The sequence below is a fragment of the Phalacrocorax aristotelis genome, chromosome 3 (genome assembly GCF_949628215.1).
Source record: "Phalacrocorax aristotelis chromosome 3, bGulAri2.1, whole genome shotgun sequence".
NCBI lineage: Eukaryota > Metazoa > Chordata > Aves > Suliformes > Phalacrocoracidae > Phalacrocorax > Phalacrocorax aristotelis.
In genome coordinates this window covers 116,904,148-116,917,741 of record NC_134278.1, presented here as the reverse complement: position 1 = coordinate 116,917,741, position 13,594 = coordinate 116,904,148, and the positions used below count along the sequence as shown (strand labels likewise).

Sequence of the window (13,594 nt, the reverse complement as noted above, 5' to 3'; positions counted from 1 at the left end):
TTACATAAGAGTTCGCTTATTTTGTCTTTTATATCGTTTGGGTTTCTTTTTCCTGTCCTTTCAAAATGCCGGAAGTGGTGTCTGTTTACTCAGCTGTACACGCGGGCCTAATGAAATCCCTCATGCTTTTTCTGGCAAAGTTATTTTTTCTGGATTCATGGATACATTTGTGACAAGCTTTGAAGTGTTGTTTGTCTTTACTTGTAAACAGAATTTTCCTGAAAACGCTTAACTTCACCAAAATCAAACATTCTTTAAAAATAAGCAAAGCAGAAATAGTTGAGAGCAACGGTCTGTTCCCTTGAGCCGTGTTACTACGCCAACTCCAGATGACTGACCAACTAACTTGAGCAATGCATTTTGCTTCTATAATTGGACACAGTTTTCCCTTTATTTTGCAGTTAAACTGTTATTTTTGTCCCGGTTTCCTAGAAGACCCATATAAGAATAACAATGCCAAGACAGACCAAGGTTGTTGGCCCATTACTTTATCGCTGATAGCGGACAATAACAGATGCCTATGGGAGAATACAGGGATGGGGCTGATGTGCAGATACTGCCCTGGTGTTGCTAATGTGTTGCCAAGGGTGGTCTCTCCTCATTTATTAGCCCTTGGTGGGCTGTTCTGACATGAATTTATCCAATTGTTTTTGAACCTGTAATGATATTTACTGCCTCAGCATTTAGTGCTGAGCTTTTCCATAGTTTAAGTCATGCATTGTGTAGTGTATGTTCTTTTACAAGTGGCACTATTTCTTCTAATGGTCTGCCTGTTCCTTTGAATGTATCAATCAGTCCAATCTTTTTCACTTTTTTACCATTCATAAAGGTTTTATTTTTCAAAATGATGATACACTTTATTAGTCACCGGGGCTGCAAAGTCTTAGTTTATTTCATTTTAGATAGTACAGCAGCTCATTCCATATCTTGGGATGCTTAGTTGCCTTTCTCTCGTTCCTTTTCCAGTTCTGTCCTGTCTCATCAAGTAAGGGGGAAAATGTACATGGTGTTGAAGTGATACTAATGATTGAATGCAGTCTTGTTAAGTAATTTCTAATTTCTCTTCACCTTTTCTAACAGTCGATCTGATTTTTTTTTTGACTGCTAATGGGCTCAGTGCTGGCATCAGAAGAGCAAAATTTTAAGGCTGTATATGAACAATAATAATAATAACTTGAAGCATGACACTGTACACATCAAATTCAGCGGCCCACCCTTCTTGCATTGTTTTACTGCTCTGACACAGGATTTGTAACTCATGACCTGTAAGGGGGGGCTTAGCCCCTCCTTCTGCTTCATTGTGCAAGGGGACTAGTCTTTTCTGATGCCATTTTTCCTGATACTCAAAAAGGCACTGTGAAAATGCTTGTGTTATTCCTGTAAAGAAAGTGAAGGAAAAGCTAAACTAGTGAAATTATTACACAGTTACAATATTTAGGAAGCTTTTGTTTTATTTTTATCCGAAGGCTAATGTTTTCTTAAAGTGATCTGCTTTTGAGATACCCTGTAGGCAATCTCTTTTTTCTATCAAAATCGAGCAGAACACAGGGTGTTAATTAGGCCCATTATGAAAGAGGCTTGCCCTGGGTTGATTCTGAAACAGAAAATCAAGAGGCAGCAGAGCATGACGTATTTGGAACTGACACTACTGCCTGCAGCAAGGACTGCATTCATAGATCATATGTTTGCAAAGATGCAATAAAGGGGGACTGAGGAATGGCTCCGGGTTTAAAGCACTTAGAAAAAGGACATGTGGCCCTATTGGAAAGGCAGCGTGTCTCACTCATGCTTGGCAGTATCTGTGGCCACAAGACTGTGTCTGAAGGTTTTAATTAAAAATACAAAATGAGTGTTTCCTTTGCGTGGCTCTCTTGAACAGTGGCATTTGTAGCTAGTGAGAGTCTTTAATATGATAATGAGATCCTGAAGTCTTTAATTTAATCATGGCTATGGGTTTTAGGTTTGTGAATAACCTACTGAGGCATCAAAAATATATCCTCAGCAATTACTAGGCGTATTTTAGAAATGGTGTAAAATTGATGGAACTTTAAGATTGATTTTTAAACTTTCTGGAAGTAAAAAAAAAAGGTGAAATAAAATGAAAAAGAAAAATGTGTGTGGTACCCCAGTCATCAACTTAACATTGGGCTTGAACTTTTTAGTAAGTAGCATGGTAATGAGACTGTCTTGTTTTACTTTCAGCTGCTTAAATTGATTAGACCAATGTCCTTTAAACTTTATTACTGTAAAAGAAAACATAAGTGTCTTGGAATACAAAGGTATTTTCTTGGGTGTTTTTGCAGGGGAGGTTTGGATACACTGTAGTAAATTTTGAGCATTTGTGCATGATGTGAATAGAACAGTTTTATATAATACAGCTGCTCTACATAGCTGTCAGTGGCTTTCTTTCACATTACTTAAAACAGTGGCAGGACTAGGTGGCTAATTCTGGGTGCATATTTAATAAAATACAACCCATTGTTTTTCCAGGAAGATATAAAGTCTCATCAAAATAGGAGAAAAATAGAACTGAAACAAAATAAGAAATGAGACTTGCAGGAGTCTCTTGGGTCACTGGAAACTCTACCCCTGCAAGAAGGAGGCCTCTTGGAATGGAAGATGGGAGCATAATTATAAAATCAGAGTTCAGCTTCATCTTTGATTATAGAGGTCAATTTGTTCATTTCAAGTTTTAATTTGTTTTTTCCCCCTCTTCTGATCTGTTAAATGTAAGCCACACTTGTAGCCATGTGCAATATTCTTTTTGTTTAAATTTACATTTCAATGTAAATTACATTACAATGTACCAGTACTTAAGGGGTAGCTACAAAGAAGATGGAGGTTCCCTTTTTACAAGGAGTCACATGGAGAGGACAAGGGGGAATGGACACAAGTTGCTCTTGGGGAGATTCCGATTGGACGCAAGAGGAAAATTTTTCACAGTGAGGACAGTCACCATTGGAATAATCTCCCCAGGGAAGTGGTTGACTTGGCCGCGTTGGACACCTTTAAGAGTCGTCTGGACAGGGTGCTGGGCCATCTTGTCTAGACTGTGCTCTTCCTGGAAAGGTTGGACTAGATGATCCCTGAGGTCCCTTCCAACCTGGGATTATTTTATTTTAATTTTTATATTTATTTTATTTATATATTATTTGTGTTGTTATAAAATGGCTGTAATTTGGAAAGAGGTTCCAGTGGTGCCTTCTGCTGTGGTTCCCAGCACACACTTCTTTCTTTCAACAAAGGCAGAAAGTCAGTGTTGTGTGTAGGTCAGAAGTAAAAAGAAATTGCACATAAGAAAAAATAGTTTGAAGAAGTCATACTTTTGTGGGCCTCTAAAATAACTGAAATTCAAGAAGAAGCCTTGAAGCGAGTCTAGTATATGAGAAATGATGTAGAGGTGATAGATTGAGAGTGTCCATATACCGCTTTTCTCGTGGTACAGAAGCAGGGAGGGTGTGCATCTGGCAATGTGATATATGTAAAACTGGTAAAGGGTTTGGGGTTTGGTTTTTTTAATTTTTCCTCAAGTGTCATCATCAACTTCCATCAAGTTTGTAAGCTCTTTGGAGTAAAAATTCTTAGTTTGGTCACAGTGAGAATCACAGTGGGAAGGCCTTCACGTTAGATGCAAATTTTCATCATTTTCTTACAAATTGTTATTCTCGATTTGTTGCTTTAATCTTCTGTAAAGTGTGAAGATTTTTAGATATAATAGAATATACTATATTAATGATTTCCTTTATTTTAAAATAAATGTGCATATTCTTTGTGATTATGTTTTAAATATCCTTTGCAATGGGAATAAGTTTTATAATCTTATTCACAGCCAGTTAAGTTGTACTGAGGATGTTAAATGAATTGCAGAAAAAAAAATTATTGCTGTTCAGTACTATCTATTTAATGGGCCATTAGGCCTGGCTATTCTTTGTTTGAATACTGTATAATATTAAAAGAAAGCAAAGGAGTATTAGACTCAGTTGGGCCATTATCATATTACAGATATATATGCAATTTAAGGTGATACCTTGATCTTATGAAACTACCTGCCCTCATATGCTTTTTCATTATATAAAGGTTGTAATTTGTTGTGGTTTAACCCCAGCTGGCAACCAAGCACAACCCATCCACTCGCTCCCTCCCCCACAGCGGGATGGGGGAGAGAATCGGAAGAGTAAAAGTGAGAAAACTCGTGGGTTGAGATAAAGACAGTTTAACAGGTGAAGCCAAAGCTGTGCGTGGAAGCAAAGCAAAACAAGGAGTTTGTTCACTCCTTCCCACGGGCAGGCAGGCGTTCAGCCATCTCCAGGAAAGCAGGGCTCCATCACGCGTAACTGTTACATGGGAAGGCAAACGCCATCACACCAAACATTCCCCTCTTCCTCCTTCCCCCCTGGCTTTATATGCTGAGCATGACGTCATATGGTGTGGGATATCCCTTGGGTCAGTTGGGGTCAGCTGTCCTCGCTGTGCCCCCTCCCAGCTTCTTGTGCACCCGGCAGAGCATGGAAGGCTGAAAAAGTCCGTGACTAGTGTTAAGTGCTGCTTAGCAACAACTAAAATATCTCTGCATTATCAATACTGTTTTTAGCACAAATCCAAAACACAGCCGCCATACTAGCTACTATGAAGAAGATTAACTCTACCCCAGCTGAAACGAGGACAATATTGCATATGGGTATTCTTAGGTCTTTGTAAGAAACAGATCTATATTGGTGATGAATAAATGCATGTGTGGAAAGCAATTGAAAGTGTTTGAAATCACACACAAACATTGAATGGTAATGGGTAGTTTCCCCACAATAAGTAGTCTGTGTCTAGAAGTCTTCTAAAATGCGATCAATGCCTTAATATCTCATGACCTTTAGGCATTTGTGAAAAGCTGCAGTTTTCAAAAAAGGGGATGTTCAGCAGCTTCTGAAAGCTAAGACTTCTTAAAATAACTTCAGTCAGACTCCTCTTCCTTCTACCACCCCCCCAGAACTGCTCGTTATTAGTATATAAGGGAGATCTGGTTTTATGAAGTGTCTGGTTTTTACCTTTAGTCTTCAGTGTCTTTCTAAATGGCAAGTATTGTGGCAAGAGGCTAACTGAATTGTAGTGATTTTAGTAAAGCTTGACCTTTATTACCCAAAGGAATGGGAGGGAGGGATGAGACCTTATTGCACTAAACCATGAGAAGTTTTCCAGATGTTTGCCATCCTGACCTATCTTAGTAAATGGCAGTGACCTTGCTGTGATTTCTGCTTTCCGTAAATGCAACAGAATAAATTCAGACCTGAGACACTTTTTTGATGTGAATTGTGAGTATATATGCATGCTGCCTCTTGTCCAGAAAGGCTACAGTGAACTGCCTTGCTAATTATCACGGACAATAAGACATCGGCCTGTTTTTTGGACATGTCCACTCATCCTGCTAGAACTCCCACAATTAATTCCCGCAATTAATAAAACAAAGGTGGTAATAAAATGCTGCTGTTACTCTCCTTTAAATCAGCTGTTTGCGGTAGCACTGGGATGCCAACCTTCAAGAGCACTGCTGACATCGTCTTGCTGCCCACCCCGTGGTGGTGCTGCCCTGCTGCTCTCTGTTGCCTCCTGGCCCTGCTCTCTTGCCCTGGGCTGTCACAGCTGCCTCCCGGTCACTGACGAGGGGCTGTTTTGCAGATCTCCTCCAGCTGGCTGCTCGTGCTCCAGGTTCAGCAGCAGCTTTTAGCTTGTGCTCCGCTTCATGCTCCACGGTTTGACCTGGTTAAATACTGGTCTAGCCAATAGGTGAGACCTTGATATGTGTTTGCTGAATGCAAGGTGAGAAGCCGATGGGAAGCAGGCTGGGTCAGGCAGTGCAAAATCCACATTCCAGGCACTGATTTTGGAGCCTTTTCTGAGACGATGCTGCTGTGCCAGGCGGCCCTGTCCTGCCCTGTTTGGGGCAGGCAAGGAAGCAGGATAAAAACAGAATGCAAATCCCTGCTCTAAGTCTAGCAAGAAAATAATTTAATCTCTGTCTCCCTTTGGATGTAAGTATGTGGCATATAGCCATCATTTGGAGAAATGCTCAAGAAACCTAGTGAAAGTTCAGATAGGCTCTCTGGGGCAGCAGTTCCATTTGAGGGTCAACAAGGGGGAGCTTCTGAACTGATCCCTGCTACTGTGGTTGGACCTTCCTCAGCAATTCACTGCCCCGCAGAATTGGGGAGCACTGACAGCACTGAAATGGGCAGCTGTGAAAGATCCCACAGTTTGCGCGTGCCGAACAGCTGGGGCAGGCCAGGCGTACTCAGGGCAGGAGTCTGAGCGCACCAAACTGAGCTCTTTGGACAAGATACGTGTCATTATTTAATAACGTTTTTGACTTTGGGATAACAGAGAATCCTGGATAATGTATCCGTGTGTGATTTTTACAAAGCCAAGGATTTTAATGTCACACTTCCATTTTCTTAGGAATGCTGCATATTTGCATGCCCATATAAATCAAATGTTGTTAGTGCCGCCTTATACAACTGAAGTACCTGTATAAAAAAATCTGACACATTTAAGATGTGCTAATGCTATTCAAATTATAGCTCTGCTATAAGCAAAAGTATTTGTTTCTGTTTTGTGACGTGTTGGATTTTATTTCCTACACAAGAAGCTACCATATTTCATTTGAGTAAAATGTTACGCTACAGCTGCATTGCCCAGTTCAGTCAGGCAGAAGAAAGCTGGGTATGTTCCCAAGTATTAGGACGCTTTGAAGAAAACAGTGATTTACTTTTAGCACTTGTTCTTCATTGAAGTTTATATTTGCTTAAAATAGAAATTGCTGGCATTTTAGTTGGTAAGATATCTGTATGTGGGGATGATAGTCCAAAGGTTCCATTGCTTCTATTTGATGGAAATGGGATTTGTTGATTTGCAGATTTGTGTTCTATATTTTTCTTCACATTTTTAGTGTTTTAATTCAGTTCCTTTAAATGATTTTCTTACAGGATCTAAATTTTTTTTTACAAAGCTTTATTGTTTATATTTCTGAAATGCTCTCCCCAAATATATATACCTAATCATATCTAAAGGGAAGATATCTGTCATCAATCCCAACTAACTAAATATGCTGCAAACACTAAAAGCAGTGAAGGTGATGATGGAGTCTGAGTGGTACAGCCTGAACATTGAGGCTCTGGTTTGAAGGTCGCTGGACTTGCTACGCCTCTGTCAGTCCAGAAGGGTGCTGTTAGGACATCTGTAGATGCGGCTGCTCGCAGCAGGAGGAGATGGACAGGTTATCCAACAATAGATCTGGGCCAGGAGGTAATTTTAGAAAGGAGTGTTGTGCAGTCCCAGTGACTTAAGCATAGCATCTTAAAAATTGAGCGTTATCCCATTTGGAACATCTAATTATATTTAAATATAGAGATTTTAAAAAATGCTCAAGTTGTCTTAACCTGTTTTAGAAACCAGAGCTGTATCTGCAGAAAACACACCCTGGTAGTTATTTGGCATGCTTGTTCAGTTGAAAGCAAAGGAGGCCCAAGGAGTAGATGAACTGCCAAATAAAGGTAATAAACAGTAATTTGTCAATTTTGAGTTCTTTACAGTAGGTTTTTCTGATACTTATCCAGATAGCCCATCTGGATAAACATTTTTAGGATTTAGTGGGAGAATTCTGGCATCTGGGACAGGCACACACTTGTGTGGGTCATAATCCTTAGTAAGTATAATAAAAGCCTTGGACAAAAATAGGTAAGACACATAATGGTATCAAGAAATTGAGTTTAGAAGAGTCTAGAATTAAGGTAAAAGAAATTGGTAGTTGTTCCCTAAAAGACCGTTTAAATTGAAAGCAAGCGAATGCATTTCATTTGTTCACGTGGGAACAATTGCAAAGCAGTGCCAAGTGAGTCGAATCTGCTAAAACCAGAAAATCTCTCCTATCTTTCTGGAAAACATTCCCCTTTTAAAGTTATGTCAGTTCTGTGTCCCTCCTGACAGTAATTTTGAATTTAACTATCCATTTAACGAAGGAGAGGACAAACAAGCATCGAAGGATTTGAAATTTTATATTCTGGCCTCGTGAATATTTCATGGTTAAAAGAAATAAATAAAAGCTTTCCAGAAGTGAAATGTTGTGGTTATCTGAGAGGTGGTATCTCTCCTTCACTCACTGTCTTCATGATAAAAAGCTCTTGATTACACTGAGGAGCTGCTTGATCTTCACCACTACAGGTGGGAGGTGGTTTCTGGCAAGGGCTGCACTGTGGGGTTTTATGGTCTCCCTTTGCCCTTTCTTTGGCCCTGCTCTCCTCCCACACTCCTCTTTTTCTTCTTTTTTTCTTCCTTTTTGTTTTTTTTTTTTACTTCACACATCATCAGATCTATTCATGTTTATTTTAAGGCCATTTTACCCATTGAGAGGATTTTTCTGTGGGCAATTAGTGTTGACTAGAGACTGAGCATAAGCAATGGAAATATAAAAAGATATAAAAATATAAGAATCGACAGATAATTGGGACTTGTTTTCTTGAGGCCAATGTTTAGATTCAATGGAGTTTGCTTTAAATATATGGAATACTGTTGACGCAAGGTATTTCTGGAGCCATGACACCAGACCTGACAGATCAACACTTTGTTTCAGTAAATTTTCTTCCTGTTCCACACAACAGAACTTTACCCACTTAAGAGTTTGTGCTGTTGTAATAGTTTCGAAATCTGAATAGCAAACTGTTGATCACAGAACTCTTGGTAGAGAGAAATTCGGCTTTAAACCTGGATAAACCTGCTTGTTGAATTTTGCTTGGCTGTTTATATCGTCCCATTGTGCTGTGTTTAGAGCTAAGGGTTTGGTGACAGGAGATGAAAGTTTGATGTGCTTTAGCTCGGAGGGTGAGATGTGCTAAATGAAACATCAGAGAGGAGTTCTGTGCTTTGTTCTGTCCTAATGCGAGTTGTCAGGGGCTTTTTGTTGGGTTTGGGGTTTTTTTTGGTGGAAAAAGCATAAATTTATTTTATCATAAACTCAGCCATTTGTAAATACTTTGAACCAGAGCAATTTTTTTCTGCAGTTACGCTAAAAATAACATGTCCTAGGGACAGAGGAAGCAGCTGTGTTAAAGTATCTGCGTATTGCTACATTTTCAGGATTTCTATTAATGATACAAAGTCAGTTGAAATGACATGCATTACATATTTGTCCAAGCAAGTGGAAAAGAAAAATAAACGATGTGGTGCTGGAGAATCCATTAGAATTGAGTGTCTCTGCCTGCCTTTCCTACTCAGAGGAGGCGATACCTAAGTCCTACCCACAGTTACTTCTCTAATACATCTACATCACACTGAGCAACACGAAGACAGTACGGTTTGCCAACCTAATATATGTTCTTATTCATCTTTACTGGTTTGTGGTTCATATGTATGCAGGTAAAATTTGCATTTTCTTCAGAGCCTTTGCTCTGAAGAATGCATAATGGTTTTTAAAATTATACTTTCTCCAGGAAAAGAAGCAAGCTAGACTTCTTGGTAGATAACTTCATTTATTTCATGACCACAAATATCTCTGCAATAATGCAGACAAATTTTCCCAAAGGAGAAGATAACTATAAATAGTGGGTGATATGAAAGTCTTCCTTTATTAATGCTTATGCTGTTAGAATCAGCAAGTGCTACCCTGCCACACCATAGGTTACAATTGTTCCTCCCTAGATATTTGCTTGCAATTACTGTTGTCATACAACTTGAGCCAGGTCTGTATATTAAGCTACTAGAAATCAATATAGTACGAGGTAATCCTGTTCCGTTCCTTGTTAGCACTTTTGTCCTCTTGTCTTTTGCTAACCCTTGTTTTCCAGGTATCTTATCTTTTCTGGATGAATCCATTAAAATATAACTTACAAATTTATATTCTAAAATACAGTATTTTATCATTAAATATCATTAATATTTCAACACTTATTAAAATCTAGCTCTCCTATTTAACACATATTTACTAAGAGTGGAAGGGTGGTCTTCAACTGTAATAATTATTGTAAACTGTTTTTTTCTCTTAGTTTTGGATATGGCCCGGCATGTCCCCCTTTACCGAGCGCTGCTAGAATTGCTCCGTGCTATTGCATCCTGCACATCGATGGTACCATTACTGCTTCCTCTGTCAGGAGAAAATAGCGAAGAGGAGGAAGAACAGTTGGAGTCACAAGCTTCTGTTGGGACTTTGTTGGCTAAAATGAAGACCTGCGTAGATACCTATACCAACCGACTGAGGTAATCACTTCTATCATCCCTAACCCTCCTTTAAACTGTATTTTGTGCTTACATATTATGAATGTAGACATGAAAGAGGATTCAGGTCTGTGTACTTATCTGAACAGCTGCTGCAGTCCAGAGTGAGAACATACCATCTGTTTGATCTATGTTTATGCTTTTTTATATATATTCTCTTTTATTGTACTATTTACAAGGATTTTTTTGTATGACACAAAGAAGCTGGTAGGTTTGCGTACTCTTCTGTCTTCATCACTAACTGCCCACTGATAAGAAGGAAGAGGGTTGCTGCTCAAGAATCTGGGAGCTTCAAATGTTCCTTAAATTTCTTTCCTTTGTCAATGAGGTGAATCTTTTGTGTGCAGGACTGTGCTGTTTCCTTGTGAGCTGTTGAACAAGCCCATTCTGTAAAGAATGGGGTCAGGAGGGCCACACAAAATGGTAGTTTTTACAAGAGTCCCAACTACCTTCTGTATGCTTCTGTGCTGCTTTACCCATTGAGTGAGGACCGGGTTCCTCAGTGGAATACCTGCCTCTGGGAGGTGCTGTAGTTGGTACAGGTTTCACAGCCAACTTTCCATCCCTGTTTTTTGTATGTCTTCAACCATTCCAGTTCCCAGAACTGAGGATTTGGGGGCTTTAATGGCTGGATCGTCATCTTCTGCACTGGCTGAGGGAGTTGGAAAAGCAAATGCTGCAATGTAAATTTTAATTTCTTATAATAATTTTCTGCTTCCAGCAATTAGTATCTTACCTGATTCTGTTTACTTGCTTCCAATTTAAAGATGGCTTGTTAGGAAGTAATACCTATCCTTCCATGCAAAATTTAGTGCTGTCCCTAAGCATATGCATCATGAAAAGAAGGTAAATGCAATGTCAGAAAAAGGTTTGTGTAGAATGTTCTTCCTCCCACTATAAACTGACAATATTTAACAACTAATTCCTGAAAGATTTTCTGAGCAGGCATCCTATTATTGGGAACTCTTTCTAGTACCCCCTGATCAACTGGACTTTACCCATGAATTTCTCTAATCCTTCTTGACTGAGATTGCTAGTCTTGTATATCAGGCATGTAAAGTACGTGTGGTGGGATTTTTTTGCTGATGTAATGCAAAAAAACCAGCATTAAGACAGACAAATAACAGTTCTTTACGTTGGATACCCATCTAGAAATAACATCTTGTGCTTGCTGGCAATATTACGTAGATCATAGTATATGTAATCTTCTTAAAATGCAGAGGAATATATATATTGGGCTCCTGTGGAATCACTTTTCAGTATGGATGTATGTAAAAAATTGTCCACCGCGATTACTGGGTTTTTTTGCTAGTCTGGTCATCTGTTAGCCTCAGATTTAATGGGCATGGAAACCTGTGTTTTCTCATGTCATTCACCCAGGTTGAAGTCTAAAAAGTTTTTGTGGGAATGGCACATGGCTACTAGTCACAAGCTTTTTCTAATTTGGTAAAATAAAATACAATATTTTATTTTTCAGACTAGTTTTTCAGTGTCAGCTTAGGATCTGAAACCTAAAGACAATTCTAGAAGCACAGTTTGTATTGTTTAAATAACTGATGAATTTGATTAAAATTCCATGGTTGGTTCAGTTACATTATCTGCCCAAATTTCTTCTATTACTTTGATAAAAGTGAAAAAATCTTATCTTTCACTGGTGGGTTTAAGAATAATGCTATTTGTCTTTAAAGCAGTACATAGGCAAGAATGAAAACATGAACGGCCTGGAATCACTGGGGTGGAAGGTTTTAATTCTCAGCATTTTCGTTGAACGTTTGCCAGCAATATAAGCAAGTGTTGGCACGAATTTCTTAAATGGGACAATCTGCTGCCCCTTCTAGGTCAAATGCCAGAACAACAATATAATTGTGGCATCTGCTTTCAAAGACAAAATTTTCCTGTATCTGAAGAGCAATTCTACTTGCACGTCTACCAAATCTTATCTCCATGTTGGAGCAAGTGTCCAGAATTTGAAGGGGAATATTTTTGGATTTGGATTACAGTTAGCATTTTATTTCATTTACTTTCAAAGGCCATAATAGTCTATTGGAAAATTGGAAAAATTCTGGATAATGAAGACAACATTTAGGTATGAGATGATTTCTCATGACTCTCTGTTGGGCTGCTAGGGTGTCAAAAGCCATCCCTAATTTGAGAGGGGTCAGGCTTGTGTAGTGGGTTGCCACACGGGTTGAGTTTGAGACATTTGTTGGCTATGGTGCCTGAGCCCTCTGCTGCAGAGAACTGCTGCTGTGTAGCAAAGCAGGCTCATCCAAACCACCGTCTGCCAGGGGAGCTGCGTGGCAAATTGTTAAATTTGGCAAAGTAAGCTGATGGCTTATTTGTGTAATGTGGAGTATAACAAGCCTAGGTCTGAAAGTCCAAACTATTCTTCCCCTTTCCACATGACCCCAGCCACCCCCATGATAACTGCTTGAGGGAGATCTGAACTCCGTCATCTTCCTGCTCCTGTCACTTGTCACACTGCTCCTAAGGGTTAATCCTGCCAGTCCCAAGGTTGTCTGAGTGTATCAGCCCTGCTTATCATGTTGTTATGACCTGGCTGTTTTTCTGTTGCATGTGGATGCTAGAATACCACCAGGTAAGCCAGAGGCATTTTTCCCTGCTATGGCTTATCTTTGTTTTCCCTGTTATTTTGCAGAACTTCTTTGTGAAATGGCGCATTTTGCAAACAAAAATTTTTCTTTATAATTTGGTCCCAAGAATTGAGGCCCAATTTGTTTTAATATATTTTTCTTTAAAAGACAAAACAACTGTCAGTTTATTTTGCTGCGCTCTCAAGCTCATGTTCAGAGCTGACAGTTGGCTGTGGGGAGCAGCCCTGCAGCCTTTGCTGGTTTGGGATGCTTCAGTTTAGGGACTGTAAATACAGTGCTGGAAGCCCCACGGAGGAGTATGCGGAGCCACCTCAGAGGAGGTTACGAGCTTTCACCAGTGTTTGTTTGCACAGGCACAGTCCCTTGCGTGCTTTGCCCGATTTCAGGAGATCGGTTTAAGAATCTGAATTACTGTAAGGAACGAACTTCTGCTTGGTACCTGTGGAAACGTACAGAAGGTGGGGGACCACGAGGGCTGAGTGATACCACAGTTGCAAACCTATGTCAGTTTTATCCCAGCATGGTGAGGGTCAGTATAAAACAGAGCCAAACTGTGCTATAGCACTATCTCTGTAGTACGGAGGGGCTGAATGGTTCATTGACTTTATTTTGTGAATACCCTGATAAAGGTATCATCACATTTACCTCTAAGTATCAGGCATGGGTGAGTAAGTATCAGTATCGGCTTTAAAAATTAAAGTTGCCTTGGGAGTGTATCGTTCATTATT

General features: G+C 39.5%; 1 protein-coding gene across 1 annotated transcript in view; it reads left to right on the top strand.

Moving 5' to 3' along the window:
• The window catches only part of BIRC6 (baculoviral IAP repeat containing 6), a 186,372-nt gene that overhangs the window by 151,118 nt on the left and 21,660 nt on the right, over positions 1-13,594 (top strand). Inside the window, 1 exon segment of the mRNA XM_075089263.1 lies at positions 10,023-10,233. Within this exon segment, the coding sequence (XP_074945364.1) occupies positions 10,023-10,233 (211 nt within the window).